The sequence below is a fragment of the Oxyura jamaicensis genome, chromosome 2 (genome assembly GCF_011077185.1).
Source record: "Oxyura jamaicensis isolate SHBP4307 breed ruddy duck chromosome 2, BPBGC_Ojam_1.0, whole genome shotgun sequence".
In the NCBI taxonomy this organism is placed as follows: Eukaryota; Metazoa; Chordata; class Aves; order Anseriformes; family Anatidae; genus Oxyura; species Oxyura jamaicensis.
Genome location: NC_048894.1, coordinates 150,594,072 through 150,619,953, shown reverse-complemented (window position 1 = coordinate 150,619,953; position 25,882 = coordinate 150,594,072). Strand labels below are relative to the sequence as shown.

The 25,882-nt window shown below is 37.2% G+C and overlaps 1 protein-coding gene across 1 annotated transcript in view; it reads right to left on the bottom strand.

The window, feature by feature from the left end:
• The window catches only part of TG (thyroglobulin), a 155,511-nt gene that overhangs the window by 91,497 nt on the left and 38,132 nt on the right, over positions 1-25,882 (bottom strand). The window contains exons 21-34 of the mRNA XM_035317229.1: positions 24,175-24,324; positions 22,175-22,345; positions 17,976-18,098; positions 16,088-16,203; positions 15,351-15,459; positions 13,962-14,159; positions 12,177-12,338; positions 11,586-11,651; positions 10,763-10,843; positions 8,492-8,629; positions 7,091-7,267; positions 5,938-6,049; positions 5,300-5,379; positions 3,324-3,467 (exon numbers count right to left, since the gene is read on the bottom strand). Of these exons, the coding sequence (XP_035173120.1) occupies positions 3,324-3,467; positions 5,300-5,379; positions 5,938-6,049; positions 7,091-7,267; positions 8,492-8,629; positions 10,763-10,843; positions 11,586-11,651; positions 12,177-12,338; positions 13,962-14,159; positions 15,351-15,459; positions 16,088-16,203; positions 17,976-18,098; positions 22,175-22,345; positions 24,175-24,324 (1,827 nt within the window). The remainder of the gene's footprint in view (positions 1-3,323; positions 3,468-5,299; positions 5,380-5,937; positions 6,050-7,090; positions 7,268-8,491; positions 8,630-10,762; positions 10,844-11,585; positions 11,652-12,176; positions 12,339-13,961; positions 14,160-15,350; positions 15,460-16,087; positions 16,204-17,975; positions 18,099-22,174; positions 22,346-24,174; positions 24,325-25,882) is intronic.

Below are 25,882 nucleotides of genomic sequence, written 5' to 3'. Positions count from 1 at the left end.
AGGAACAAGACAGTTTCCAGCAGGAAACTTTTCAAATTAAAATTCAAATAATCATTCATATTTTCCACATATGAAGCTTCTCAGTTGCTAACATTTCCCTTAAACATGTTGCAATCTTAAATAACAAATAATACCTTGCCCTCATGCAATCATATTATGCAAAACACTTTAACTAATCAAATGAGTTACAAATCCTCTACTATTACCATCCAACAGATGCCGAAGATGAGTCCGATTTTTTGTTTGCTTCTTCCACTTTGTATTGTCCATGCATGCAACCAATATAAATGTCTAAATGATCATGATTTTTACCACTCTCATTGACATTAGGATCCTGGATATAGCCCTAATTCTTCACAATCTCTTTAAAATGCTACCGTACATTTACCTTTTACTGAACTGCAACCATGACTATACATACCTAGACAAACTGCTCATGAGCAGAGCTGCATACATGTAAATATAACACATTATAAAATGCAGAGACATGAGCACTTTCCTACAAGCAGAAGATGGGGACTAAAACTAAAGACCCTGCCTCATAATAAGTTCCCAATACGTACTGTAAATTCCTCCTTCAGATTTCACTCATTCTCCCTCTCAGCCTGAGTCTTGTTCCTCTTCCTGGTTCCCAGACCCCCAACACACCAGCACAACTGATACAAATTTTTGTCTGCAAATATCTTTATTTGCATACACATCTGTGCTTTGGTGTGTGTTATGGTGGAAAAACATCTGAAGCTTCCTCACTGCATAAGGAAACATCACCGTTTCTCCTAACGCTCCCCTTTTTGCATAGACCATGGACTCCTCTTCATCATTCCTCTGTCTGTGAAGCAAGAAGCATCCTTTATTTTTAGATGTTTCTTTATCAACGAGAGGAAAAAATATTCCAAGAAGTGCATGTGCCTACATGCCTGCCAACTCATCCTCTTCACTTCGTCTTTCTACCGCTCTTCACTCTTCTCTCCTAGTCACATCTTAGCTCTTCCTGCCCACAGGCTCCTGACACTGTCTACCTAATCTGGGCTGTTGTTCCCCTCCTGTCATGCTAGACCTTCAGACTGCCCTCCGCAAGCCCACACATTGAGAATTTAACAAATCCTGTAAGCTTTCATGACAGCTCCTCAACTCTGTGCTGCACCTTCTCTTTAGCAAGGGTTGCAACACTAGAGGAGGAAACGGATGCTCTAATGGGCAGAGTGCCACTGTGGGGCTTGAAAAGTTTTAGAACAAGTTCATATTTCAGAGACTTCTGGTGTGAATTAGGGTTTTATTTAAGTTACCAACACTGAAAAATGCAGTGCATTACAAGGACATCTGATTTAGCTCTACACAACTTCAACAGGATATGTACTGGGCATTACATACCCGCGCTATATGCCTCCCCTTTCTACTCAGATATCAAAATCCTTCTCTACTCTACAAGAAAACAGGAAATTTAAAACTACTAAGAAGTGCTCCTAATTCCTATGATTTGGCTTATATTGTTTCCCTGATTCTGCCAGTGTCACCAGACCTGCCCTCATGAGGCCTTCCTGCTTCGAGTGGGATTCAATGAGGTTCTGTCCATTTAGACTCAATGGCAGGCTCAGAGATGTACCCCTCAGGGATAAGAGTCAATTTTTTTCCCATAAAGTGGAAAACATTCAATCAGGTTTTTGTTTTCCTCATAGTTACAGTTATGTTAAATCAAACCCTAACAAAAACCTTGACTTAATCACAAGGAATGTCACAGGGGTTAACCCGGAGATACCATGCATCTTGCTGTGCCAAATAATGCTGCCTTTTTTTTTTTTTAAAAAAAAAAAAAAAAAAAAAAAGTAAAATTCAATTATGAAAAAAATCTACCATCCTCAGGATTCTGAACTACTCTGACACATCCATGAGAGGTAGGAAGTCCAGTGTCAGCGGACTGTCCAGCCAACCAAAGCTTTCCATGTGTTTCTTCTCTGATCTCTACAGCACTCATTCCTCAGTGCTTTAGACCAGAGACATTTCAGAGTTGCTGAGATTTTTCCTCTACATCATCATTTCGATGTTCCAAAATGTCTCCCACAATAACTAAATAATATCCTCTTATGCCAGATTAGGCCAAATATAGATTCTGAAGCAAAATAATAATAATCATCATCATCATCAAAAAAAATAGGAGGTGATGTGATACAGACCTGCACTAACTTTTGCAGCCCTCTTCAGAATACCAATTATCTTAATGAACAGTTAAATAGCTGCTCTGAAATGCACATTGCCTCCACCCTATGCTGTGCAAGATGCTATGAAGTTTGTTCTGAACTATTCTTTTTCATCAGAGAAACAAACAGGTATTTCATTTTGTAAACATCTTTCATTTTCTTCACCCAGTTCACGAAAGATGTTAATCATTAGAATAGTAACTCTAAAAAAGGTAAGTGAAAGTCATTTAGACATTTGCTGTCCATGGAGGTGTTAGCTAGAGAGAACAGGAAAACAAAATTTGTACTGCATCCGAAAATGTCCATTCTATAGTGCCATGGTTACTGCTATGGACAGTCTTCATTTTGTGCTCAGTTCCAACACGGAATGTGATGAATTTTATATAGGTGTGTATATATATATTGTTCTCTTAACACAGATGAAATAATTGTTTTCCTAAGCTGAGATATGATAAAAGATATTTTCATGATAGCTGTTAGCTTGAAGTTTTGACCCTTGCTATTAGCAACTAAAATGTGTTGTTTTCATTTACTTTGATGAAATAACTTATTGAGTTAATAAAATTTTCTTTTGTTTCAGTTTGGAAAAGAACATTAATTTTGACTAGATCTAGTTTTGATTCCACTTCAGGAAATCACCTAATGTTTCATAACTTCTCTTCAGTTTAAACACATGATGTCTTCTTGTAGCCTTAATAATACAGTGCTACCTTAGAATATGGCTGCTTTCGTAAAGAAGCAGAATTTTAAATTGTGTAACAAAACCAAACCTTTGATGCAACCCATCCACACACATTGTTAAACCATAAGCCAAGCAGAGAGAAACAAAGAATGATTTCTTGACCAGGACTATGAAACAGAACAGAATATGCTTGGATTCCTTTATTGGCCACAGTTCTCCCATTCAACCTGAGAAATTCTGTAGAGCTATTTCTATTCCTTATCTTTAGAATTTAAGATTAAAATACACTTTTCTTTCTCTCAGACATATTTGTCTGCCTTGTCTGTTTTCTGTGTTTGCAAATGGGCCTGTCACCTGAAAGCTGAAGCTTCTGTGCATTGAAGCTAATTAAGAGGATCCAACATGCAGATACCAGTTGGCAGGGCCACATGCCCTGCAATACTTACCAGGCTTTTGATACCAGCCAAATGGATGTATTCTGACTTCAGCATCTGGCAAACTACAGCTTGAAATTTGCCAAGCACTTCTTGATTCCTCGGCACATGTCTGAATTCCTAGGCTGTTCAGAGTCAGGCACACGATCTTTCCTCCTGCCAAGGAAATAAATCGTTATAGAAATGAGGAGGAAAAATTCCCATTTTAACAATTTGCATGTAAAAAGAAATTCCACTGACTTGGAAATTAAATGGAAACACCTAAAACATGCAAAGTTTTACCATTAGTGAAAATCTTGTCCCAAAGTCAGAGTCTCTCCTTTGAGCAAGCAGCCCTTTCTGATTAATTCAATCTTGAAAATTAGAAATCTGTATGTATACTGAAACATAGCTCCTACTTAAATCAAAGATAAAAAGTATGCCTTTCAAAGAGCTAATACAAATATTTCTGTACCTAAGAATTGTAGGCTTTGACACACAAAGTTTCATTTAAGATTTATTCTAATTCATGTGAAAATTACAACTGAAATTCATCCTGACTACAGTACTAGATGCTCAAATGCTATAGATAATAAATACTAATCAGATTAACAAAAAGGTGTCAATTTTTTATGTTTAATGCTTTAAAATCCTTAATTTATTTTTAGAACTATTTAAAGAAATTTAAGGTTGTACTGTCTTAAGACTTCCAATTTCACATGGTCATATGGAGGTATGACATTTGTCAATTATTTTTTATTTTCACAGTAATTCCAATGTGAAATACATTGGACGAATTTTTCAGCCTAGTCTTTTCTGACTGTGTGAAAAATTTGCCTGCTTGCCAAAAAAAAAAAAAAAAAAAAAAAGTTAAAAATATATTTGATGTGTTCCAAATTCTCAAGTGAATCATAAAAACAGTACTTTCTAATAACCTCAGAGAGAGTTGGTTAAAATAGAATGGCTTGGGTTGGAAGGGACCTTAAAGACCATCCAGTTCCAACCCCCTGCCCTAGGCCAGAATGCCGCCCCCTAGACCAGGTTGCCCAAAGCCCCATCCAGCCTGGCCTTGAACACCTCCAGGGATGGGGCATCCACAGCTTCTCTGGGCAATCTGTTCCAGTGCCTCACCACCCTCTGAGTGAAGAATTTCCTCCTAACATCTAATCTAAATCTCCTCTCTTTTAGTTTAAAACCATTCCTCCTTGTCCTATCGTTATCTGACTGAGTAAAAAGTTGCTCTCTGTCCTTTTTATAAGCCCCCTTTAGGTACTGAAAAGCTGCAATGAGGTCTCGTGGGAGCCTTCTTTTCTGCAGGCTGAAGCATTCAACAGTTCTGAAAATAAAGTTGACCATTTTAGGTGCCTGAATCTGAATTTGGAATAAAACATTAAAATTATTTCATTGACTTTGTCCTGGAAAGCATCCAATTTTAAACACCTATTGAAGACTTTCTTTTAAACAGAGTAATTCCTTTACAGTCAGTGTAAAGGATCCGTCTCCAACCAATCTTCCTCACGTAGAGGAGCAAAATTTGGAAGCAGAGAATTTCAGAAATACAAGAAAATGAAAAGTCTAAGTTACCCCAAAGTGCCCGTGGACATTGTGTGCTTAACTTGCATTTAAACAGGAATATTTAGGTTTCTAATTGAGCTGTCTTAGGCCTTAAAATAAAAAAATGAAACAACAGAAAATTTCACAAAAAGAAGTCAACCAGCATATTGGCAGAGGTGCTGATAAATAACAGTTTCCTACAGTTTTGTCAGTCTGAGCATCATGCTTGTGGAACTGCAGCCTCTTATTTCATAGTAATTTCTGCTATGGTGAATGTGTCATTGGGCTGAACTTGTAAGGAACAGTTAAGATCACTCTAAAAGATGTTAGAAAGGGTTGAGTAAGATCCACAAGAGTTTTTAAAGTTGCAGCTCATAGGAAACGGATGGTAAAGGTTGGAATACTGAAGATTTAAAATATTTACAATAATAATAATAATATCAGTGAAAAAATACCTGACAGCTGGGAATTATTAAAAAAGCCAAATCCTGTGCAACAGGGGTCAGCATCACACCAACGCTCACACTCAAAAAATCTGGGAGTAGAAAAACATTATTATTTTTAGTATCATTAATGGTCTTTCTTTGTCCTAGAGAAGGGAAGATAGGATACTGCACAGAGGAGAAACACCAAGAATCTGTAGAGATGCCCTTCATGATAAGACTGCCTCATGGTTCTTCATACTGTATAGACACTTCCACATTTTTCAATTTTTTTAGATGAAATTACATTCAATCAGTATTAATCTACCAGATTACATCTAATAATTTACATTAATATTTTGGTATCTGCCCTAAAAGTAACAGCATAAATTGATTGTGTATTATTGCTGAGAGATTTAACTGGCCAAGCAGCAATTTAGTAGAAGTATAAATTCTAATTCACACATATATAATTCATAATTAATTACACACCTTATTATTTATACCCCAATTATAAATTTCCATTAAATCATATGCCACTTTTGTTTGTTAAATATTCTCACATAATGCTGTTCTTGGATTGTCTGATCCTGTCCACCTGCGTAACATTGCCTTGGCATTTCAGGCATGGTTAAAACGCCAGTGAAAGCAAAGAAACAGTCATGTCCTACCCGTCTGAAACAGCTTTTCTGCTCATGTCGGTTTTATTCCTCACTGAGATCCCCATTACTTTCTGGAATGGTACACGTGTGTAGAAGCTCTTCACAGAACTTTTCAGAGTGACTGGACAAGAAAAGAAAACCAAAACTGGGAAAAAAATCTCCTTTTCTTTCTGATTTACGTACACTGGTCAAGTAATGATATGGTAAGTATAAAGCTTACGTTTCTGTGCTACAATGACCTTAGTCAATTAAAAGACATTTTTACACAGTCACAGTAAACCTTGGATAGTTAAGCCTAAAGATGAACAAAATTTCAAGTGAAGTCTCTAAAACTGCCAAGGAAAGACTTCTGACCAAGGACTTCGGTTTTGGATCTGTATTGACATGAATACATCATTTTGGTCCAAAAACTGGATTACAGCTCCAGATGGGAAGAATCCAGGAATCCAGTGAACCTGTGCTGCACTTTTGGCTCCCTCAAAAGTCACAATTTAATCGGTTAATCACAGAATTCAGTGGATCTCTACCTTTTTTTTTTTTTTTTTTTTTTTTTTTTTTTCCTCCAGCAAACGAATAGCTTCCTGCACAGTGATAGCAGGCTTATTTATTTCAGTTTCTTCATGTGAGCAATATAAGAAAACCACTGAAGTCCGGACACATTCAAAGAGTGCAGGTTGGAATCCTTGTCTATTAACACTGGATTTACTTTTTTTTTAAAAAAAAAAAAAAATCAACAAGAATGTATTTAGATAGATATACTTCCAGTATTGCTTAACTACCATGGAAATTTTGATGGTAGAAAATTGAATTGTTGTCATCCCTATGACTGTGTGGTTTCACCCACACTATAAAAGCCTAATACCTGAGACACAGATTGAGCTACACTTCCTCTCTAAACTGGGAATAATCAAGGCAGAGAATGAAACTTGTAGTTATATCTTTCTATTAGGCACTGAAGTGTGATCACCAGCACTTTGACCACTCAAAGAACTGCTAACAGCAGAAATTAAAAGCCATATTAGGACAACCTGGCCTCCACTTGCAACATCACATCCCAGTATTAATTTATACTTTTTTTTTTTTTCCTCAGAATAAAGAACCAAAACACCAGCTTGCATTCCCAAGGTTACAGTACACATACATTTCAAATCCCATAACTTACCTATTTTACGATACAATGCCTGTGGTTGCCAGGGTAGCATGGTACGACAGTTTTCTGGTATTTGATCAATACTGCCATCACAAATTTGTGCTGCTGGATACAGGGTACACATAAAGTATGTGTCTGTGGCATTTTGAATATCTGCCATTTGACAAAATTCATCTTCTTCTGCACAGCCTAGGAGGTAAAGTCACTAAACTTTAGACACACTAGAGTTTCCTTCTCTTCAGTGTACTTAATGCTATCAATCAGCAAACGACTAAAAGTGAAAATTTCAATATTATTCTATTACAATGCAAGAGAAATGGGGACAGATTCTGCTTCTAGTTACACTGAAGAGCAAATTTACTTGAACAGCACAGAAAAGGAGCTACACCACAGCTGATTGGAAAGATACCAACTGGATGTCACTGACACTGTGATTGGGAGATCTGATTTTTTTTTTTTCTTTTTAGTAAGTTTGACATACAAACTGTATAATCAAGAAAACCACTGTACTGCTTGTTGGTCCTTACTTTAAAGAATAAAAAGGACAATAAAGTTAAATATTCTCTAAAATGTTTTATGAATTGTTTGCAAACAATTTCTGAAATGTTCATCCATAACAAAAATATATATAACTTTTCCAGAATCAACTGTTCAATGCATTTGCATGCAAAAATTTGCCTTTAAATTTGCTCCGAGGTAATAAGGCACTTTCAGAAAAGAAACAGAGTAGTCAAACCCATTTCTTAATTGCTGTGGCAATGACTTCTGTAAGCATGTGTGTCAATGATTAATTTTAGACAGGCATCTCTACTGATTTCTTACAGTGATCTTTGTGCACTGTATAGCGCTCTCACTTCTGCCTTCCTGGTAATCAGAGCTAGAAATTCTTCTCCATTTATCATGTCAAAATATACTCATCATTAACCCCCAAAAATCTGTATTTTTCCACTAGTTGGAAAACTATATTTCAAGAATAGCAAAATATTGCCTGTGCTGCCTAATCTTCTACTATTCTTGCCCGTAACATACTTATAGAATATAAATAATTATTATAGATAGAATATAAATAATTATTATAGAATCTATTATAGAATCATAAAACCATAGAACCATAAAAGACCTTCAAGATCACCTAGTCTAACCATGAATGATGGGTACCCTTTCTGCCACAGTAGAAGATGATCATGAGGGGGCCCCAATAGCAAATTCAATATAGCTGGCTTCCATGAAATTGTGTGGCTTTCCCCTGAAAAATATCTAGGTCCATATTTTATTATTATAATTATTGTAATTATATTAGAATTATTATAATTAATATTATTAGAATTATTATAATACCTATATTTTATATAAAGATTTAGGTTAATTATCTCCTTACTATCCTACAGAATAACTGTCTGAAAGATATCTTACGTGTGAGACACCAAAGCACCGCTTCCTCTGCTGAGTACTTCTGCCTGAAAACCCAGTACTGCTGGTAAGGAATGGAATAGTTTGGGTTGCTTCGTATCTGGCTGTTGTCCATTAGGTAGAAAAGATCCTTTGTGGAATCTGAGATTCAAACAAACGAACAGCTCTAACCCACAAAAATAAACTGAGTTATGGTCTGGAATAAATTAAATTTATTTACATATAAAATTTTGTCTTTCAAGTAAAGCAGCTGCAACCATTTTATAATGTTAACATCACCAAAGGTTCCAACCTTTGGTGGAATAATCCAACCACAGTTACTGATGTTTGTGTAGGCAATGCTTCCTTGTTGAACTGCACCGAACAACACAGCATTGCCAGAATATTTCCACCACCAAAACATAAAAATAAAAAAAAAAAATTACAGCTCCTAGAAATAAGAAGGCTCTACTCTGTCATGCAACACAACTGTCTAACAATGAAGTATGATTCTGCAGAAGATGTTTATAATATCTTGATCAATCTAGTTTTATTGATCCAAAATGCAGCAGTTTCCTTAGTTTCCATATATTTCCTTGGGAAGCTATTACAGCTCTCGGTTACATGTTTTCTTATCAAGCTTAATATCTATTTCAGATATTTAATTGTATTTCTCCTAATTCATGCTCCCGCTGACCATATTAAATAACTCCTTTGTCTTCTGCCTGTGATCTTTAGGCATGTATACACTGCTCTGCATCTCTTCAGCTCCCTCTGAAACAATCACAGGTAGTTCAGGCTGTTTTAAAATCAATCCCTTTAAATAAAGGTCCTAGAGCAATATTCAAAGAAATGGACACTCCTGCAAATTTATTCATAAACACCTTTCTATTTATGAAAAGTCATCAGCAGGTCTCATCACCAAGTACTCCAGCATTGTGAGAGTTTCTTGCTGTTTAACCATAGATGAATTGAAACAGCCAGACAAAAATGGATATAGAGAATCAAAGACACGTAACTGCAGCTGAAATGCCAAAGAATGTACTGACATTCTGTGAGTGCACAATCATGTTGCATTTCTATCAGAAAATAGAAAAGAGACATTACCATGTGTTCTAAACATGATCACCAAGTAATTAAAAACTCTATAGACATTTTCCCAAATGTATCCGTAACTTTTCTGAGAAGGTGATTTTTAAGTCTCATTAGCTTTCAAAGCTCAACTTCAAGCTTCAGTTACCCTTAAAACTATTTTTGTCATGACTAAGCTTAAAGCATAGAGAAAGAAGATGCATACCTTGCATAACTTCAAGTTTTAATGATATCATCAGCCACAGCAAGGAAAAGGAGAGCCCTGAGGGCTCCACTCATGCCTTGGCAGGTAAATGCAAAAGAATTTCACCCGCTGTATTAAGTGCGGTTATTTCTTATGTCGAAGTCTAAACTTTAAAAATACCACTGATTTTATAGGAATGCCACTAGATAAACAGACATTTTTGTTTACCTTCCATTCAAATTACAGGTTTACTTTCCATTCAAATTTACCTTCCATTCAAATTACAAAATCATCAATTCACTTTGTGTTATGATTTTACGTGTAATAAGCCATATGCTCAGGCATCCATCAAGGCTCCTCAGCAAAGATTTAAGTTCATCAGAGACGAACCAGAGTGCTCTCATCAAACTCCACTGCTCTCCTAGTTTTAGGATAGGATTGCTGAAGTCCCAGAGGAATGCTATTAAAGTAATAGAAATTAATTTGTACATACAAATCACTTAGTATAACCATGAGCAGACCTTGCAGTAACAGTCTAGCTTTGAAGAAAGACATGTGATTGCAATTTTGTCCTTACTTCCTGTAAGTGTCACATTTACAGTCGCATCATCAGTAGCAGTAGCCCATGTGCCCAGGCTAAGGATTTGATCCCTGGGTTTTGATCCCCCCCCCGTTTTGTGTTTGGTTTGGTTTTTGTTTTTTTTTTTTTCTTTTTTTTTTTTCCCTTGGCCAAATATTTCCTATGCCTTTACAGTTTAATGAATCTAAGAAGGTTTTAACACTTTCTCATTTCCAGACTGGCCTGTGAAAGTAGAAAACCAGGAAGACAGGAGGTCCTTGCAGGAGGCACACTTATCAAATATTATTCCCAAAAAATGTATCGGATTTTCCACCTAAAAGAAGTCCTTTGTACTTAAATACTTACATCATCACAGTACATATATGAAAATACATGATATTCTCTGGTTAAATTACGCACCTCCCTCTGCTATCTTCTCTATCTGCCCTTACTATAATACCTGATAATGTTAGATCATTCTTTGTCTTCAAAGCAGTGGCATCACACACAGAGGTTTTAGGCCGGGTGACCATATCAGAGCCTGAAATGCAACGAGAATTAATGAGCACAATAATTCAGTTCACCTTTCTTCTACAAGACAGGCTCATCCTTGGCTCCGTAACTTTATCAAATGTTTTAGAGTCAAGCGTACCACTTAGGAAAACTCCTTATGTAGTTTCACCAACCAAAGAGTCAAAAATGAGTAACAGCATCTGCTTGTAACCTTATAGGCAGAATTTAACCCAAAATACCCTGTTTGGAGGATAAAAGCAAATGCCATACCCACAAGCACTATGCATCAGCATTCAGATGCTGTGTGTTTCTAGGGCAGTAGCCCAAATAATTTGTACAGGTCCTGCTATGTATGCTGTGACGTTTAGAAATTAAATTTACAGAAAACAATACATACATAGTAATCATGCTAAAAAAGGTAATCTGTCCAGGTACTTGTAAAGGTCCAAATTATTGTGGTACCTTGTACACTGGTAGGTCAAAGGCAAGTGTTTCCACAATGTCATTTTTCACAGGCATTAAAATCAATAAAACGTATCAACATATCCTCAGACAGAGGAATTTACCTGAATTTCATGAAAGTTACAGTAGCAGAATTACTCTAGATTACACCCGCTCCTACTGGAAAAGACTTCCAAGCAGTGTCTCATTTTGGACAGTGCAAAATAAAGACACTTGCAGTTTAAACAAGTGGTATTCATAGAACAGGCAGCTGCCACTGCCTGTAGTTCATCATAAGCTTTTATAACAAGCTTTGTGAGTTAACTCACCTCTCCACAGATAAACTTGTTGAAAAGTGGTAAAATTTCTCTCTTCCTCTTCTGCCAGCTTAGAAGCTAATAAAGAATAAAAAAGTGTGTTAGAACAGTTGTTAAATAGGTAGCCCTGAATTGCCCAGAAATTACATTAAAAACACATCACAAGACTACATTTCACCTTATTTACAGTGCAAGACCGTAAGAATGATGCAGGTGTCTGAGTGCTAATCTGAGTCATGGGAACCAAGGCTTTATCTTGTTTTCTATCATTGGTTCTCCTTGGGCATATCTCTTTCTGTCTTTGCTCCACAGTTTACATTTCTTTAAGATAATTGACTTGAATCTGCCTAAATTAAATACTGGAAGTGTTACAAGGTAGAAGCAACACATTCTTGACTTTCCTTAATATTGCCACAGAGAAGTGTAAGAGGACTTTCTAACAATGCACCTTATTAGGGAAGTCTTATACTCTTATGGTTGTACAGGCATGGATTAACTTGAGAAAAAAAAGCACTGAAGTACAAGAGCAGGCTAGCGGAAAAGGCAGACTCAGTAGAACAATTAAATAAAAGTAACGTAAATTGAGTTAATTCACCGACATACTTCCACTAAACACTTGTCCTCCCAGGGTGAAGGAAAATGTCATCTCTTTTTTGTCATAACTCATGCCTTTGCATATTCCTTCTCTGACAGGTGTTGGATTCCAGCTATTTTCATTGCAGATCAGCACATCTGGGGAGCTCATCAAACTACACAAAATGGTACCTGGGTTCAGAGGAAGAGAGAATTGTATCACTGTCGTAACACTGTGCACCTACACAGATGTTTTCATCCAAGTATCCCAATACTTTCTCTAAATTCCAATTGAACCTGCGTCACTGAGAGAGCTACTCATTAATATTGACAACTAAAAATAGAAAATCAAAAACATATTTTCAACTTGGAGTACTAAGGATAGATATTCATTCCTAAAACTGACATTTGTAGCCTGTGTTTCAGAGAGTTCAAGCACGTACTATTATCACCTAATAAAATATTACTGTTATCTGATAATACCCAACAGGGTTGTCAGCACCTTGAAGCACCACAGAGACATGTTCAATCCTTTGTCAGTCTTACATTCTCAGGCTCTGAACCAAGAAAGTACTTCATTAGTATATTTTTACTGGGATGATTTCCTGGTTTGGTGCCTGAACTCAATCAGTACAGCCTGAGTATCCCCCAGCATCACAGCACAAGTCAGGAGGACCGACGCATTCGGAAACCAGGTGTTCTTGCTGACACAACTTACAATGCAGTGTTGTTGAGTTTTATTTTTCATTTTTATCAGCTGGGTACTTGAGATATTGATTTTTTGATTTATGTTTTGTTTGTTTGTTGTTTACAAAATGCTACTCTAACAAATGCATTCACCTGTATCATTGATCCAACTCTATAACATTTATCTTCACACCTCATTCTATGCTCACAAGAAGGGAAACTACAAGCATTTGATGGTAAATATATAGAAGAACATGACGTTACAAGATCAGATAGAATATTTTGATGTAATCAAATATGTGATGTCAGAATGGAAAACATTTTCCTGGAAAGAAATCCATGATTAGCTGCCACACAAAACTAAAGAAGTACTTGCCACATAGCATCCAGTAGCACATGTTTGGGTTTGTAAGAGCCCATCTAAAAACTTGAGATAATTATAACTTCACTTTCTCTACAACAAACGCCCCTCCAGTGGGAAAGCTGTATGATCTAGAAAAGCAGCTACAAAAAGTAAGCACTGAAATTAAGTGCTTAAATTTGCTGGCAGAAATCTGGGCTCTACCTAGGTCCCATCTCTACCAGACTCTGTTCATCCAACTCCCGCTTGCTCTGATTCTAGCTGGACACACAGATTTAGGAGATTATAGCTTTTCTGCATGCAATAACTTGACATAATTGTCTGTTTAGCATCCTGTTTTCCTGCTGTAAAAGGGAAGCTGATTTACATTTACTCTACAAGCACTCTGGAGGCACCATATTAGTTCTCCCACCAGCTGAAAGGCCCTAACTCTCAGCAACAAAGCTGTATGAGGTAAGGAGAGAGGCATTTTCAAAATGATTTATCTCATCTGAATACGGATGCCTAAAGCAGGTCAAAAGAATTATCCTTTCAAAATGTCCATTTCTCTCCAAAAGCAGCTTGCTACTTCAGGACTTTACCTGTACTGCTCTAGGCCAAGTCCTGGACATTACTCAAATCAGCCAACAACAAAAGCATGATGCAGAGGCATGTGCAGAGCATCCAGAAATGAGCTCTACCCAGTGTTGGCTGATTATTTTTTAACCTACTTGTTAGTGTTGGATTTCTACTGCAGAATTTTTAATTTTGCAGTGTTTAGACAATACCTCCTTCAAGTGCAATCTGACTCAAGATGAAGCCATCACAACATGAGTCCCTGCTGCAAGTCTGCCGGCAGAAGAGCTGAGCATCTGTCAGAGATGTGCCGGCTGCTGAGAGCACCACGGACTGATACACACCGGAAAGCACATTCTGAAAACTAGTCCTTTTGAAGGTTTTGAGTCCAGATGAATTAAATTCTTGCTCTGGGGAGACAGAAGAGGAAAGAAATGTTCAAAAGAGTTCAGGAGGAGACGATGATTTCAGATTGCCTGATGACTGGAGTTGATTGAAAGTTTTATGATAAAAGCTCAGCCTTAAAAATCCTATTCTGGACTTTGAGTTTCAAATGCAAGATAACATTACCAAACAGTTTGGTAGTTGGGAAGCTAGCCAGAATATATTGCCATCGAGGAACCACACCAGAAAACGTTTCCTAAATCAACATATACAAGAATGCTGGTAATACGCCAGTTTCAAGCATGATATTAATAACTCCCAGGTATAAATGAAACAAACTTATCTGGGTAAAAATGTAAAATGGTATTTTGCCAGTAGACCTAAATCTGCAATTAAGGCCTCTGTTGAAAAGTCACATATGTAAGAGGACAATTCATTTTATCCTGAACCTAAATAGCAACATCAATAGAAATGTAGAGAAGACATGGTTTCAAGAGATTACGTTGATTATAACAAGCTCAGAGGACTTGTCTTGTGTCAGGTGATACTTAGCTCTCTACTCATATTATTATTAATAAATGACAACTCAGAGATTTGGATAGCAGTAAGAGGAAACCAGTGACAGCAGAGTTCTGACTCAACCCTACCGCATCCTGCATTCGGTTGCTTTGTTTCAAATTTGGTATGAGGCTCAAAGCTGGACACAGATGTGATGGGATATGCAAAGATATCAGTCACACTTATATGAAAAAACATGCATTGTCACTTCCATTATTTCAGATGAATCACTGAGATTTTACTGGAGAGCAGGGTATTTCTAGGCTGGTGTATTAGTAAGACAATTTATAATCAAAATGAATGTAAATTGTTATTTATACAGAAGCTGCCTTATAATGCCTTATATAGTTAAGCAACAAAATGTTTAATAAATAATAGCACAATGATTTATAATAGAATAACACATTGGATACTCAGCTTTTTGTGGATCTCTGCTGAAAAGCCATCAAAGCAACTTTCAAAAACTATATGCCTTATTTCTAGGGACCAAGCCATGAAGGGAAGATTTACTGAGTTTTTCTGGCTGCCACTTAGCATTAAGCTCTGAACAGAATGATGTCATCTTGAACAAAGATGTTCCTTCATGCCATCATGATTCTACACAGAATCTACAAGCTTGGGCACAGCAACCTAACATCAGATCAATTTGCATCTGGTACCTTTCTTCAAATAGACTGTCACTGCATCTCCTTCTGGATTCCTGATATAAAGCATGCAGCTGAGACGACCAATGCGAGTGGCAGCAGGGTTCCCCAAAACACCTTGCACCTAGGGCAAAACAGACATGCACAATAAATGCAACATGACCTATTTCGTTTACCAAAACACATTTTTCTTAGTTGTAAACAGGGGGAGGAATTAACGCACAGTTTATAACCACCATAGCTTGCTGTGGCCCCGTGTGGATGCTTTTTAGTCTGTAAAACTGAAATGTCAACTGATCTTCAGTGCCACTTCATTGTGTTTAGAAAGTAGTGAGTAGGAAGCCGTTAAATGACTGAAGAGCAGATGACTTAAACCTTTGACAAGTGGAAGGGACTGAGAAATGATGATGGCCTCAGGTGACGTGATTACTGACCTGGATACTTCTAGTTTTGACTATTCAGATAAAATCCCTTTTAAGTTAGCCTGACTTCCAGACTGTGCGCACTGAGCAGGTTTTAAGAACAGAAGTGCTGTGTGGTGTTTCATGCAAACACTGACGCATTCAGATGCCACTTTAAGGAACATATGGGTGTAGCTTCTTTAGAAACTTTCAGAAATCTATTACTGCCACAATGAAGAACAATGTACTAGTAGTCAGGTAATGATCTGCCTTTCTTCTGTGATGTCTTCTACTTATATAGGAGCTACAGTGTTATGACAAACACAGTTTTTAAAATATCATCATTTTTACCAATCCAGAGGTGGTACAGTTGAAGTTGACTTCAGCAGCACTGTATAATTCACACAAAACTTCAGTACCAACAGGGGTTACAGTGACAAAACTGCATGCTTCTTCCTTCTCACAGTCTGAAAAGCAAGAAATAAACCTTAAGTTTCCTAGCATTTCATGTGTATAATTTCTGTGCCAAATTCCTCTGTTTATTGCCATTTACCCATTTTTTCATCCCTCTACCAGAGTGCAAGCACATGAATTTCATTAGTCAGATGAACCTTAGCTTTTAACCATTTTAGTATAGATTAGATTTTTAAGTTAAATGCTGCAAAAACTTGTTTGGGCATTCTTTACCTATTGATACTAACCACCTAACCAAACATTTAATGTCTGCTGGATAATTTTGCCTGTGGAGGGCATGGAAGACTCATACGAATCACTTGGCATATGTGCACAAAACAGTAACTGCATGGCAAAGAGGTTGTGGTCAATATTGGCATGATAGGAAGGAGGGAAACACTGAATTCTGAAATCATGATGACCAGTGTAAGGGACCGAGCTGCCATCCCCTTCTATGGTTAGGGGTGGTTGAAGATCCTTCTTCTGCCCATACACTTACCACCCCAACACCACTAATGTGCTCCCGAAGCTCTGCTCCTAAAACAGGAAGCAAAACTGTTTATTTAGGAAATAAAGATGTTATCTTTAGTATAAAATCAGACAGCTTAGACCAAAACACCATCAGAATGAGGGCTAAACTGTCTGGCTTTTCATGGGAGCAGAGAGGGAAGGGTTAACCTCTACCCTTCAGTGACAATCTCAATAGTAATATTTTAGATTAGTGTTGCCATTTGACAGTGAATATAAGCACATATGCTAATTATCCACAAAGGCTTTGATGCCCAATTATATATACATAAAAAAAGAAGGCCATCACTTAGTGTAGTGTAGCTCATAATGAAAATACGGACTACATGCACTGAATCATACTTGCCAAAATGGCATCTTTTCCTCCCTAAGTCCATGCCTGGAGTGCCTTGTTCACTGGCTTGCCTTTAAGAGTCTCCAGTTTCAAAGGAAGGTGCAAGAAACCTTACACTAACTAGCTAGGAGATGATCTGATGGACTAAAATCATTCTAGTAACACACACAAGGCTTCACAGATTCACCTCTTGGCGTGAGAGATGACCACTCCAACTAGACCAAGGCACATGATACAAAGCCAGTGACTATCATATTTCTGTGATATTTTCCCAGGCCACCTGTAGTATTACAGCCAGGGAGTTTTTATTTTGAATGCAACACCTCTGCCTCTCTTGACAGGCCTGAAGCACTAGGAGACACAAGGCAAGGCATCCTGAAATCAGTGCACTGATTCCCTGTATTTTTAGACGAGAGTTTGAAAGACTGAATTTTGAATCAATATAAAGCAATAATGTGAAGTGTCCAAATGCAATACAGTATGTACACTGTAAGAACTGACAGAGGAATACTTCTGCACTCCTTACTATATCCTTCCGATGCAAGCAAGGTTGATTATTCCTCTTTTATATGTCAATCAGTTAATTTGGAAAGAAGCAAAGATCTTGGTTTTCACATGTGCTGAACACCTAATCCTTTTTTTCTGTCTGCACATCTGGAAAATCTGATGAATGTTTCCTAGTCTGAATCTTGGCTCTCATCCATATTGTAAACTGGATTTAAACTCAGATGACTTGCCTAAAGTGGTACATAAAGTCAGAAGACTTCTTTTAGAAGAAAGAGCAACCTCTGCAGTGAATTGGCACTGAACTGCAAGAGACATAGTTCATCGAGGAACTTAATTATAAATTCATCATACAAAAGGATTATAATTTTCTATGGGGGTTTCTGTTGTCTGTACAGATTTTCTGAGAGTTTTCCTCACCTGAAATGCATTGAAAAGCTGGACTTTGCTGGTCTCTCCTGAATGACTGAAGCTGAAGAATTTGAGTATCTTCTGACCCATAAAGAAGTTTGGAGTCAGGAACTCTCTCAAATCTTCTGAGCACTAAAAAAAAAAAAAAAAAAAAAAAAACAAAAAAAAAAAGACATAAAAAAAGAAGACAACTAAAAAAAAAACTAAAAATTATAAAGGGAAAAAAATTTTATTGGGAAAATTATATTTTTTTTTTTTTTAAAATTCTAAAAAAAAAAAAAAAAAATCACAAGATATTTCAAAAGCTGTTAGTCATAAGTGGCCTGGGAGTTTATATTCAAATGATACTTCTCTGCCAACAGCAGACTGGTTATCTCCCATCTCCTATTACTTGTCCATGGCACAGAACCAACTACTGAGTCAACAGGGGAACCAATTTTCTGCAAATCAGTCACTGAAAAAGAGCCAGATCTGACAGAACTTGGCTAGAAAGGAAATCTAGGAGCTTGTTACTCATGTATAGGAGCACAACATCAGTGCTCTCCCCTAACTTTACGCTCAGGGATGTGTCCCACGTAATATAGCCAGCATGCTCATTTTTGATTCCCTCACTGAACATTTAACTCTGGACTGTCACTTGACTTTACTCTCTCTCTCTTGGATCCACTGCATGAGTGTAACGTAGTCCAATAAGCAACGCTATTCACAAACTGGGAAATGCTCATGGGGTCTACAGATGCAAAACCCAAAGTTCACAAAATGGGTCAAGGTATCCAATTTAAGCTCCAGAAGGTATGTCCCTGTCTGTGCCCTCAAGAAAATTACAGCTTAGTGAAGGGACACAGAGTAACATCACAACCACCCTGCTCAGATTGATATTACCTGTATTAGCAATGTTTTTTGGTACAGTGTGTTCTCCAGCTGAAAACCTAATACCTTTCAATGTGCACAATATACTAAGGAGAAGGGAAGAAAGTGGTGACTTAGCTTCAACCCCGTATTGTCCAGGCTTCTGCTCAAAACGTCCCAAAATCATAAAGTCATTGAATCATCTAGGTTGAAACAGATCTTCAGGATCATCAACTCCAGCCATCAACCTTACCTACCCAGCCCTATAACTAAACCCTTTCCCTAAGTGCCAAGTCCACACATCTCTTAAATACCTTCAGGGGTGGGGACACCACCACTTCCCTGGGCAGCCCATTCCAATGCTTGACCACCCTCTCCATGAATAAATTCTTCCTGGCATCCAACCTAAACCTCCCCTGGTGCAACTTGAGACATTTTGCTCACATCCTATCACTTGTCACCTCAGAAAAGAGACCACCACCCCCCTTACTGCAGCCTCCTTTCAGATAATTGTAGAGAGGAATGGTGTCTTCCCTTCAGTCTCCTTTTCTCCAGACTAATCAAAGTAATGCAGACAAATCAAATCAATCAACACCTGGGCTAGACCTTAAAGAGCTAAGAAACAGGAGTCCTGGTTTGATCTCAGCCTATTGGAGATGTCTGCAGGTAGAAGAGCTGGAGTCTCAGGCCTTCACTTCCCTGAACACACAGATGCAGAGATTCAGCCACAGGATCCCAAGCCTTTCTCCTTGAAGCATCCGGATAAACCACAAAATAAAAGTCAGGGATAAGTTCTTAGAACAATCATTTGTACTCCTACAGCTAAACAGACTAAATCAGAAGCAAATGTCCACAGTTGTCAGGGCTGAGTCAGCAGGTGCTTTTGATAAAACCATTATTTCTGCTCAGAAAGAACATGAGGGCTAGCCAAAAACAAAAATTTCTTTCACTCCAGCTCAGCTGGGGAGAGGGATGAATGATTGTGTAAACAGAGCTGGAAGTTTTTTTTCTTCCTACGAATACAGGAGACCAAAATATAAGTAATACTCTAATTTTGTATTAAGCTGAATTCCTTCTACCTCTGCAACTTCAATGATGTCCAGTTGAGAACAGAGTTCACATATTTTCATAAAACTGAAAAGAAGCAGTATTTTTGTGTTGCTTACTGCCCTCATTTCTGATGCAAAATTGAAAGCATTTTAAATGCTTTTCTTTTTTTCTGCTTTTCGGTTTGTTTTTAAATCCTGATATTCCATCATCCTACCACTCCATTTTCCCTCCCTCAGAAATATGGGGGAAAAGTAGAGAAGAGATAGAAAGTGTAACTAAACATTAAACTGAAAAACACTGCTAAACTGAAAGGGTTCCCTTTTTTTAATTCCTGAATTTTTGTCTTAACAGGGAGTAAGAGGAAATGAGAAATGTGCTCATAAAACTATTTTGTCAAAAAGTATATAACTGTTTGATGAAAATTATTCTACCAGCTTGCATTTCCACAAACTTGTAACTTGACATTGCCCTCTTCCAACAGGCATATAAGTACTCATTTCACAGGCTCAGTGCGTGGCAGAAACTCTCCTTCATCTCACACATCCCTAGAGAGTAAAGCTCTAGATCCCATCCCTGATATTGCAACAATGGTTAAGTGTGGCTTAAAATATAACAAGAATGAGAACAATGAACACGTGCTGTTAAGTCTTATTACTGTGCATCGATAAAAAGAAATTCTTCCTCCCTCTTCAGTCTTGAAAAAAGAATAGTCAGATTATTTACTGACCCAGCCCAATTGCCAGCCTCCTGTCAAAGCAAGATCAGCCTTCAGACCCTTCAGTCTTGTAGCATCCTGAATTCGTTTAAGGGAAATAGAAGGGACGGGGGAAAGCAAACTTAGAAATAATTGGTTTCAATTTAAATAGTGCTTTCTGGGAATGCAGAAGGAAAGAAGGAAATTAAATCAGCCTTTAAATTATCAAAAAACAGGACTTTTTTTTTTTAACTCTAAAATTGTCAAGACTTACAACATATATATTACAATCTATCTATATTTAGTGATCTCTTCTAGTATGATCCACCAAATTAAGCACAGAAATCCACAACTGCTCTTTCCTGGACAAAGTCAGAAATGCTCAAGGTAAGTAACAGCAGCTCAGTTCCCCTGTCAGTGAGTCTTCTACCCAGAGAAACATCCCAATTACCCAGTGACAAAGCACTACAGGCTAACACTTCATGTTCATACCTACAATCTGTTTCCAAGTATACTTGGAAAAAAAAACAGTTTTACTGAAAATAGCTTTGCAACCTCTTTACAAACAAGGGCTTTCATTTCACACTCCTTCCACTGATCACACTTGCCTAATTCAGAGCACAACATGACATCAGTTTCTAAAATGAATATTTCATTAAATTCAATACCAATTGTATAATGAGTAATAAAAACTTCTGGAAGGGTAATTTTTGGGCAAGGTAAAAGCTTTGGGGATGAGAAGTATAATTAGACCTTACTGCAGGCAGTCTGGGGACTATTTGATAGATGACTTCTGTGATAGATCGCTAACGTATGCTTACATGTACTTTACCCAGCTTGCTGAAGCACTTATTTTGCATCACTCTTTCTTTGGACTTTCAACAAATTGTTCTCTACCTTGACTTTGTGCCAACTGTTTTATTTCATTTTGTCTGAAGCCTGGTTCCACTGTTCCAAAGGCTCCCCCAGAAGTACTGAAGTAGTAAGGAAATGCTTTTAAGCAATTTCTAAGAATATCGTGGTTGCTTTTGTTTGTTTTGTTGTCATTGTTTTTGTTTTTATATATATATATTTACTTTGAGGGATTTTGTTTTGTTTTCCAAAATGATTTATCTTTGAGAACTAGCATTTCACAATTGTGTTCAACCAGAAGTAAGGTTTCCCAGTTTGCAAGAGTATGTTCACCAAATCAGATACCGTACACTAGGAGCCCAGACGGTGACATTATGCCACAGCTATGAGGTCATTGTAAAACAGTCTGTTTCACAGGAACACACTGATGAGTGATAATTTTACAAGGAAATTCATCGTTCTGCTTTTTTCCCATTAGCCCACTCATTATTCTTGTTGGGTTTCCAAGCAGAGAGCAGGAGAGCAGCAAACGCTAAAAGCTGCCAGCCATCTGAGAGCACAAGAAAACTGTCTCTCTTCCCTTACAGGAAACAACTTCCATAATGCAGTCAAGAAAAACAAAAGTAAGGAGGAATGTGACTTAAGGCAGAGGCCATAATTGTGGGAAAGTAAGTTGGCAAGCCAGCTGTGGAGCATTGAGTCTTTTCATAAGCAGATTTCACTTATGATGGATGACAACATATCCACGTATTCTGGCACTTACATAGACACTGGTAGTCTGTAAGGAGATCATCTGTTTCAGTCCATTCCAGTGCTGCTCCAAAGTCGTCAACACAAAAGGATTTCTTACTGTCAGGGTCTTGCTGGGTAGGTCTGTACTGTCCTTCTTCATCACACTGCAAACCCTGCTCGTTGCCTTGACAGTAAGTGATACCTGTTAAAAGTAAACAGGAAAAAAGATGGAAGCCTGATGACACTGTCACTGGGTTTCAGTGCACCAATAAGACAAAAGGCTCTAAGTACAGCAGAGACTTTACTGAAAAGTAATTTTCATAGTGTTTCATGCTTAGAAACATGCTAATTTCACTTCCTTGTTGTTACTGTAATTCACATTCCAAACATTTTTAGGATTTTCTGACATGGAACCAATCTCCCTTGTTCTAAGCACAGAAAAAGAAACAGAAGTAAAATGAAGTAATACAGAAAAGGAATTGTATTTTCATATTGGTTTGTTCAGTGTCTGTTGCAAAGGATTCCTGAAATGTAATGACAAACTGCACAAGAGCCATAACATCAATTTATCTGCTACTAGAACCAAAAAAAAAATTCCTTTTCAGTGGAGAGTCTCATCCTCACTCACTATTCTTAAAGAATGAAGCACTTTGATTTCATTTAGCAGCATCTTCCCAACCACTTTTCAACATAGTTTATGATTTAGAAACTTTTAGTTACCAGGTATCTGGTCTTTGTAGGGAAAGAAACCTGGAAATCTGAGCAACATCAAAGGCAGCAGCAGAAAATCCCAGGTGGAGTAAACCTGGCAGGCTTAGTTTACCAGTTTCATGCCTTCCATGTTATTTGGAGATGCTACTGGACTAAGGGTGGATTATCTGTGTACAAAGGAACCACCAGAGATTAGTCTGGCTTATCAAAATGTGCCAGCATCAGCATTATTTCACTTCAATATATTGAGCTAAGAGCTAATGTAGTTTAGGAAACACTCCTCATGCAGCTCAGGCCTTCTTACCACAAAGGCACAACCTCTGGGAGGAAAATAAGGTAATAAGCAGAAAGAAAAACACTTCTGTTCTCCAGTTTTCCTGTGCTATGTTTGTGAGTCATTTTTCTTTAATTTTTATTTATTTTTTAAATCTGACTGTCAATTCAGTAAACCCTTCAGGTTTTGCATGACAACAGGAAAGAAAGAAATAGGGAAGAACTACTACAGAGCCCTCTGCCAAGGGCTGAGACTCAGCACACAGGTGAGGTGAACACCAGGCAGAGGCTTGGCTTTGTTCCAGACACTTGCAGTAGAGAAAACTATACCTAAGGAGTAAACTATAAAGCACCTGAGACCAATACTGACACCAGGAACACAGATATGGAAGTGAAAATTGACTAAGCAGCCTGATGTCTTCTTTAGGCAAAAACTAATTAATGTCAGGATACATTAACATAAATCTGTATTTTTATTTCACCCAAGAGAATACATAGATTGAAACAAAACAAAGCAGTTCCAGTACTCACCCATATTACCATGAAACCATTCTTACTACTTATTTTTTATATTTTTATCCATGGGTTTAACAAGTGATATTGTTTATGGAACTGCATCCAAAAATAAGTAATTTAAAATAAATACACCAATTTTAGTGAACATATCAATAGTTGCTCTGAGAAGTATTTGTACCAAAACTGGGTATTGAAAAAGCTGGACAAAACTTTAGTCTTCATGAAAATGCCAATAAATGAACTATACGAGACGTTTCTCACTGACTAAATACCCAGATACTATTCCTCAGGACAATGAACACATTTTAAGGAACCACAACATCCTGGATGAGATTGACCACTCATTTCTCATGCATTTTAAGTCAAAACATCAGACAGTTTGTTCTGTCCTTGAAAAATGTTTCCAAATGTATGCAGAAGGGATCATATTCATATTAAATATATATATATATATTTAATTTACAGATGAAAAATCCATTATTTATTTGAAGGCAGAATACAGAGAACAAAAACAAAATTTGCTCAACTTACAGTGATCAATGCTGAATGCCCCATAGGAGTTGGTAGTTTTACCCACTGGACACTTGATACAAGAGGAACGTCCTGTCTGGTACTGGTAGTAACCAAGAGGGCAGGGAATGCATTCCCCATTCTGGAAATGACTGCCTGAAGGACAAACAACTGCAAAGAGAAGAACATTTTTTTTTTATTTTTTTTTTTGGAAACCAATCAGTTCAGGCTTTTGCACACCCATGTGTGCAAACACCATGTGTATATCAGGCTGGTGGACTTGCCAAGACTTCAAGCTTTCAATATATGTGTTTCTAAGTGGGATAATACAGGTAAACACTCCTTAAACATTTATTAAACTCACTGATAACTGGAATATGGCTGACTACTGTCAAATCCATTTGTAATAAGATAACACACTTTGTGGATGGGTTGTGAAAAAAAAAAAAAAAAAAAGGAACGCAAGCTACAAACAATTTCTACAAACACTACAGACAGAAACAGGAAGACTCCAATGAGCATAAATTCCCAGAACATCATACAGAAGCTCACCTCATGGTAACACTTTCATTCAGAATGCCTGGAAATGAAATTTTTTGTAAGTGCTTCCAAGCTAAATAATAATGGCTGGATTAAAAGACACTAGTTGTGCACATGACAACTCAAGTACAAAATAAAAAAATATTCTTAGACTGAAAATACAATTATTCTGAAAATATAATTTTCAGAACAAAACAGAAATAATATTTCCAGATGACCTGTTACATATTACAAAAAAAAAACTCTTCTCTTCTGGAAGGTCCTGCAATACTGTCTTTCCATCCAGATCATTCAGATGATCATTAAAGCAGAAGACTCACAGACACAGTTGCAGGACAATACCTTTAGTTGTTATTTCACAGATGTTTTCCAGACATAGATTTCCTTCAAAACACTATCAAATGTATATTTTGGAACTTAGACAATGTACAAAACTTCATGTTTGTTCTTGCCCTACGTCTTGACAGCAGTTTAAGCTTGTCTTAGAGAGAAACCATAATGGAAAATTGGCCATGTCCACTACAACCCATATGATGAATTGCTGCTCTGGCCAGCACACTGGAATGTAAATTAATTTAACTTATTGGAGCACCTAAATTTTAATGGACTAAAAATAGAGCTAATATAAAAATGATCATATCTTCTTTCACCTGCTCTAAATGGTCCAATGGGAAAGTCTAGGATGAGGCTACAGAGAGACTGAACTTTTCCTCCCAGATAGGCACCAAGGCAATTGCTCTAGGTATAAAACATCTAAAATCAATTACAGAATCAATAATAATAATAATAAAAACAACAAAAAAACCTGCATGAGACAGGATTCCCTTTTCTCATGCATATTACCTAATACCCAAGTGTTTCTGATACATTTTAAAGACATTTTCCAACACATGCAAGAAGGATCATAAGCATTGCAAATGAACAGCAGTACAAGAAATTTAAATGAAATGAGTAATACATACCTAAATTGAAGGCAAACTACAAAGGATGAGAGTGACTAATTAAGCAACTGAAGTTTTAAAAGGAAGAAATCAAGTGTTCTAAAGCACCCTCCTCTTTTTGTAGTTATAATCATGATGCAAACATAACAGCTGTATCTCCTATCCTCTGTCCTTCTCATTAAGGAAGCAAAATTGCCTTTTGTCTCACACATTAAGTTAACAAAAGGACACAAAGAATAGCAAAAAAA